At 39.8% G+C, this 7,500-nt stretch overlaps 1 protein-coding gene across 1 annotated transcript in view; it reads right to left on the minus strand.

Annotated features, from left to right (window-relative positions):
* LOC138026602 (uncharacterized) overlaps nucleotides 1-7,500 on the minus strand; it is a 21,563-nt gene that overhangs the window by 7,140 nt on the left and 6,923 nt on the right. Inside the window, exon 2 of the mRNA XM_068874019.1 lies at nucleotides 1,454-1,728. Coding sequence (XP_068730120.1) covers nucleotides 1,454-1,728 — 275 coding nt within the window. The remainder of the gene's footprint in view (nucleotides 1-1,453; nucleotides 1,729-7,500) is intronic.

Genomic DNA, 7,500 nt, shown 5'->3' on the forward strand with positions numbered 1-7,500 from the left:
CAACACACACCAGAATGACAAAGCAGCAAGAATTCCTGTCATCGTTATGAAAACCGCTCCCATATCAAATTTCAACCCACGTATGCAAATTTGTTAATATTTACACAGGGCTCGAAATTAACAGGCGTTCAGTCGTCAGAGACGACCAGAATTTGGCCCTGACGACCAAATCCATGAACATGGTTGCCCCTTGGACGACTAGAATTTAGCTGCCATTAACAGAAACTGTCTGCTAACTTAAGATATGAACAATTATCATAATAATGGAAAATTATAATCCTAAGTCAGTATTTCTGCTTGATAAAAAGTACACTTAGTCGTTAGAAATTATCACTAAGCTTCTTTTCCTTTTCTTTACACTTCAACCGTAAAGGGAAATTGTCCGCAACAGAGAAAACCTTCCTATTTCATTCAGTGCGTGCTAACAAGCAACACACTCCGTGTGAAAACCCACACGCAACTAAAGAAATTTCTCACCGGAGTTCAAGATAAAACCCTCTTCCGTAGAACCTTTTCCTTGAAAAACGAAGCATAAAAGCGACAACAAGCTTTCTTTCTTTCAATTTCCAATTGTTTTCTTTTTTTACCTCAAGACTTTTCAGAGTTGAGTAAAATTAAATAAAGTTATGAATTCATTTTTCACCGCTTGAGTTTTTAATCAAATTGACGTTCCATTCTTGAGCTCCTTAAGGGTAGTTTGTTTGAAAATCCAGTAAAACACCATTCGCGTTGCATCGGCCTCGCCGCCATTGCTTGTACTGTGTCCATTGGATAAAATCTACCTGAATCTACGCATTTCTACTTCCCCCTGAAACCTACCGAAGATACGCACAGAAGGCTCTCGGCACAAAGACAATAGTTAGCAGGGGAGTGACAGGAAAGACCTATTGCGCAACTTTTCCATTTTCTGACACAGGAAAAAGAAAATAAAACTAAAAAAAATTCTACTCATATTTTGATTGAATTGCCTATGGCAACCAGTAATTACATATTCAACTTGTAGTTGAATACAGAATAATAGACCGTATTCGTAGCGTAGCGTTTTTCCTGACCTATCCATGTATTTTTAGAAATAACTTTTTGGAATTAGCCGCGCTAATTAAAGGTCTTTTGCGGGCCGTTTGCGGGAAACATAACTCAAAGTTTTGAAAACGCCTTCCCGTTCCCTTATCCTCATTTTCTTTGGCATCAATTCCACAAATTTAAGGTTACACTTCCCATGATACATTGCAAGCCTGAAGAAGTATAATCTCGCGTGAACAGATTATGCTTGGAAGTGCGTGAAATTTATTCGTGGTGAAAAAGTTAGTTGGCTTCAACGGGATACGACCCCGTGACTTCTGCGATGCCGGTACAATGCTCTAACAACTGAGCCATGAAGCCATTCAGTTTGGAGCACCTGCTCCCAACTGAGATATTTACTTGGATCACTTCTCCCTTTCGTAAATCTCACCTGAACAGAGAAGTGATGTGAAGTTGCGTTGATCCTTAATTCGTCGGGGTCTCTGTATCGATCAGAAGACAGCAACTCGCACCAGAGCTTGCCATCAGCTCCTCTTGATGCAGCCATGTTGAAAGACAGGCAAGAGGGATGACTCAGACATTCAAAAGTGCAGTCAAAGACATCGGCAACCGTATGTGTACCAACTCTTGGCACATTCAGATAATGCGAGTCGTCTCTTACAAACACATCCTGTGGCACATGTGGGTGATACCATGTATCTAATCCTGCAGCACGTAATAGCACGCAAATTATAGAATTTTTTTCTAGGGGCAACAATCATATCATTCGCTATTTCCCCCATCTCATAATGCAATACGTTTTGGGGGGTTCTTTGCATAAATAAAAAACAAGTTATTTACCCTTGGGAGTGTAAATAGCGAAAAAAATTAAGCTCTAATCTCTTCCCCAGGCTCTGCGCCAAATATATATACTCTAAAGACTGAGGGAAGGTCTAGTTTCATGCATTACAATAGCGATTTTCAGTGTTTATAAACAATTCTTTTGACATTTAAATTTTGCCAAAGACAAAATAACCTTTGTTTCGGCAGCCGATAGATCTCTGGTTGGCACATTAATGACAATAAGTTACGTAACGATGAGTATCGCTATAAGTATTTTCAATTTATAAAAATAAAAGATTGAAAAGTCCGATGCACTAAAACGGGATAAAATGAAACGGCTTAACATAATCTAATTCGCTACTTGCACAATCCCATAATGCAATACCTGTAGGGGGGTTCTTACATAAAAACCAAAGAGGTTTTTTACTCTTGGGACTGTATCATGTATCAGTGAACTAGATATCTATTGTTTCAATGCAAATAACTCCCCAAAGCGTATTTCATTACGGAATTGTGCAAGTAGTGAATAGATATAAAAATAGATGACATAACATATTTATGAGCAGAATATTGGAGTAAAAAACTTTGAAGACAGTAGTATAACTGAACTTCTAGAAAAAATCATGAAATCGCCAAGTAAGTTTGCTAACGTTCTTTAAAAAAGCACGGATGTTTAAGCAAATTTTGACTGTGCAAGCAAGAGAATGCCCTGTTTTGGACTATAAAAAAATAGGTGAAAGAGCCTGACTCGTTTTAGTACGACACCTTGCGTGTGGACTTGCGTTATACGACGGGGATTTGCTGTCGATGTAAGTTCATCTTTGCATGTCAGTGCACGTGTGTGAAAGCAAACTTTCATCGGGGATAATGTGGCATGGCATTCTTAAAGCATAGTTGTCGGTTCCACAAAGGTACGACGACGGCGACGTATACGTGAGCGTAGCGGGAAGTAAAACTGTTACTTCCCGTTTTTGCAATAACCTCGCCATTATTCTGAGTCATTAAGCATTTAAAGTGTGCATCAACGAATTGGTATGAATACCCGGGGTGGTTATTCGGAGAGAAGTTTGAAAACTTATCAGTTCTGAGGAGATCGTGTCATCCACATATTAACCTCAAATTTGGGCATATCACATCACCTGCAGGGCGTTCTCAAAACAGTCGAGTCGTTTTTTGCTTGAGGTCAGTAAATTGAACAAATTACTATCTGAGAAGACTGCAGAAAGTCTGTCATTTCAAATACAGCATTTTTTTTCAGTCGTCTTTGTCAGTGATTCCCAAGTTTCCATGTTCGGTCCCATAATCTTCTCTGAACCGGGTTGTCCGACGCTATACTTAGTAGAGAGCTTTTACAACGACGACGGGAACGGCAACGAGAACGTCATCTAAAAGTATAAATTCCTGTTGTTGTAATCACTTCAAAAATAAACTAATAACGTTATTTTTATAGCGCTCAATGATCCATGTATCGCTGTCCATGGCGCTTTACAATTTACAATTTTCAAACAACAATTATTGAAATGATAATGATAAAATCAAATGATGAAAGAAATATCAAACCAGTCGATAAAAAATCGAAAATGATTAAAATGAAAAAAATCAAATAACTAATTAAATTTCCTATTATCAAGGAATAATGTAAAGAGAAACGTTTTGAGTCTGCTTTTAAAACTAGCAACTGAAGAGCAAGAACGAATATTCAAAGAAGACCGACCGCCATAAGTGGAGAGCTTAGCTCTAGGTTTAACAAGAAGTTTATTTGTAACAGAGCGAAGAGAGCAGCAAGAGGAACGATAGGAAAGACGATTAGACAGATAGCAAGGAGCCAGACCATTTAAGGCCTTATAAGTGAGCAGAAGCAACTTGAAGATAACCCTATAGTATACAGGAAGCCAATGAAGATCAATCAACACAGGGGTGATGTGATCAAACTTCCCTGTAAAAGTAACAACACGAGCAGTAGAATTCTGAACGTGCTGTAGCCTGTCAACAAGACATTTAGGGAGCCCATAAAGAAGAGCATGCATTACAGTAATCGAGTCTGGATCGGAAGAAATGAAAGCGTGAACAATAGTGTGAGCAGCATTTAATTTAGAAGTAAAATGTTTCCTAACAGAAGACAGATTTGTTAAGTGAAAGTAAGACGACTTGCAAATCTTGCCGACTTGAAGTTCCCCAGTCATACATTCATCGAAAACTACTCCCAAATTAACAGCAGAAATACAAGGGACAATAGTTTCACCACAAACTACGATCTCATCTAATGGAGGGCGACTAAGAAACCTAGAGTGGATACACATCAGCTGTCTTATCATGATTTAGCTTCAAAACATTAGCAAGCATCCACGATGAAATGTCAGTGAGACATTGCTCCAAAGACTGTCTTGATTGTGCAAGCTGTTGGTTACCCTTAAACGAGAAATACAACTGAGAATCGTCAGCGTAAAAATGATAACTAACATTATGACGCTTAACAACGTCAGCTAATGGAGAAGTATAGAGCAAGTAAAGAAGAGGCCCTAGTACTGAGCCCTGTGGCACTCCAACATCAAGGTTGACAAGGCACGAGGAAGACTCATTGATACCAACGAATTGCTTCCTATTCGTGAGGTACGAACTGAACCAACTTAGAACAACATCCCTGACACCAAAACCATTAGCACTGAAGTCTAGCTATCAAGTAAGACATCATGAACAACTGTATCAAACGCAGCTGACATATCAAGGAAAATCAGAATGACACAGTTGCCAGCATCAACAGATTGTAGGATGTCGTTGTAGATACGTACCAAAGCCATTTCAGTGCTGTGCATAGCTTTATACGCCGACTGAAACAAATCATGAAGATCATTTTCAGCAAGATAACAATTAAGCTGATATGCAACAGCCTTTTCAATCAGTTTAGATAAAAACTGAAGATTTGAAACAGGAAGGAAATTTGAAAAAAATTCATGATCAGCATTAGCTTTTTTAAGAATAGGAGTGAGTTTGGCCACTTTAAGAGAATCAGGAAACACATTTTTATACAGAGAAAGGTTCGAGACTATTCCAAACATGACAATAGTGTCGCAGTCCCTCGAGAATGAAACCGCTTAATTTAGGCCGCGGGGAGAAAATGAAAATTTATCTCCAAGTACCGACGTTCTCCACAAAACCTCAAATGTGACTATTTCACGTTGTTGTTTTGCTAACGAAGGCAAAGAAATGGACAAAAATGAAAAACGCATTTGGAGACTGGGCCGATGTGTCTTCAAGGATAGACGCGTGTTCACAAGCTCCGCAGGTACTTGAACAAAAAGCTGTTTGTTTTGTGTATAAACCTCTCACTCAAGAACGATAGCGACTGATGGGCAAACAAGACAAGGACAAAAAGCGCCAAAGAGTGAGTAGCTCGGACGCCAAAACCGAAACCAATGAAGAAGCGATGGACTCTCAAGATGGCGCCCTCATCTCGCTAACGGTTATTGAATACCAAGGACTAATAGCAAAGATAACAAACTTAGAAGACAAACACAAAGCAAGTGACAACCGCATCTTGAACCTAGAATTACGGCTAGATGAAGCCCAGGCGGAAATAGACTCTCTCAAAAACCAGTTAGGCGTAACTTTTAAAGTGGTTGACGAGACGAAAGAATCGCTCGAGTTTACTCAAAAGGAATACAGCGACTTGGCTGAACGTGTTAGAGCGTCTGAAACAGAGCAGTCTGCCCAATGGAACGAAATTACTCATCAAAGCATTTACAGCCGGCGCTGGAACCTGATATTCTACCGTACGTGTAATGGAATCTCCTAAAAAGAAAACTGCGCAGCACTAGTAAAGAATGTTTTGATCCAGCAATTGCATTTACCGGCAGAAATTGTTCATTCCATGAAGTTCTGCGGCGCCAACCGCCTTGGTAAACAAAACGCTAATAAAACTAGGCCCCTCATTGTGCGCTTGACTTGTCGTTCCGACAGAGAGCTAGTGAGGAAAAATCGTTTTCGGTTGAAGGATTCCCCAGTTGCAATCGGTGAAGATTTTCCTAAACACATTCAAGATATTAGGAGAAAAGTGTTAGTTCCAGCTTTGCAAAAGATCAAGAAAGAAAATCCTCGCGCAAAAGCATCCGTCATTGGAAACAGGCTAATCGTTATTGGCAAAAGGTATTTTCACTACAACGTTCCAAAAGAATGGCTGCCAACCATAATACCTACTGTGAATGGTCCAAGAGTCAACACGCAGCCCCAAGAAGACAACGACCACGAAGAAGCCTAATGCCACGTTCCGTTTTCGACTCGCTAGGTATGAGACTTGTCATAATCAGAACTGTCTTTGTGTGTAAACCATTGTAAATCTGATCGCGATAGTTATTAAGTTTTTTCTTTTTTTAGCTTGAAGTACACAAACATTACTAGGCATAAGAATTGTCAAGCGGTAGCGCTAATCGCGTCACTACTTTTATGTTCTATGATGCAGCTCAGAGCAGAACGCGAAACCACTTTATCGTGGCGCGTTGCAAGGCCGCTAACCGAGCCTTTCTTAGTTGCCTATCTGTTGTGCTACGTAGTACTCGCTATTTTACGTTGTCCACTATGTTTTTTTAGCTACTTGTGGTTCTTATTTGTTTGTTTTCTGTTTTTGCTCGCGTTCGCCAAAAGTATGCTAATTTCGCCAATCCTACATTTAATTAGGCCTAAGGATAGCACTCAAAGTCACATGCCAACGCTTTCCAAAACACGGTTTTTTATCCGACACAAAAACGACTTCACACCCAAGCCTGAACATTAAAATTCAGTCACTAAATGTGAAAGGGCTAGGTAAATCAATTAAGCGGCAATCAATCTTCCGGTGGTTGCATAACCAAAAGTATCCGTTTGCGACACACAGAGACACACAGCACTATAGAATGCGCTCAATTCTGGGAAGCAGAGTGGGGCAGGAAAGCCTTTTTCAGTCACGGCTCTTCGAACAGTAAAGGGGTTATTATACTTGTTAACCCAAATCTAGAGCTAAAAGTTGAAAAATGTATCACTGATAAAAATGGAAGATATATCCTACTTGACTTAATCGTTGACGAATCCCGCATTATACTTCTTAACATTTATGCACCGAATGATGTTAATCAACAATTAACCTTCTTTAGAAGTCTCCAAAACCTACTAGCAGAATTTGCGCATGGAAATATCGTTGTTGCAGGAGACTTCAACTGCGCCCTGATGGAAATGGACAAGAAGGGAGGAAACTCGATTTTAAAAAAAGCTCGCGTTATTCAGGAGATCGAACGCCTTATCAACCTGTATGACTGACTTATCCGATATTTGGCGCCGTCGCAACCCGGACACTGATCGATTTACTTGGGGAAACAAGTCTCGCAAAATTCAAGTTCGGCTTAATTTTTGCCTATTTCAAAGGACCTTTCCTCAGATGTGCAATCCTGCAGCATAATCAATGCGCCTGAATCAGATCACTCAGCGATCACGCTACATTTAAAATCCGAAAGCCTGATGCAACCTAAAGGACCCGGCTTCTGGAAATTCAACAAGTCTTTACTAGAAGATTATGAATATGTTAATAAACTTCGTGAAGAAATTCCACTGTTTAAGAACAAGTACTCAGACGTCCGAAATGCAAGTCTAAGGTGGGACCTCATTAAAATACAAATTCGCGGCTTTACA

Source organism: Montipora capricornis, chromosome 12, assembly GCF_036669925.1.
Source record: "Montipora capricornis isolate CH-2021 chromosome 12, ASM3666992v2, whole genome shotgun sequence".
Lineage (NCBI taxonomy): Eukaryota > Metazoa > Cnidaria > Anthozoa > Scleractinia > Acroporidae > Montipora > Montipora capricornis.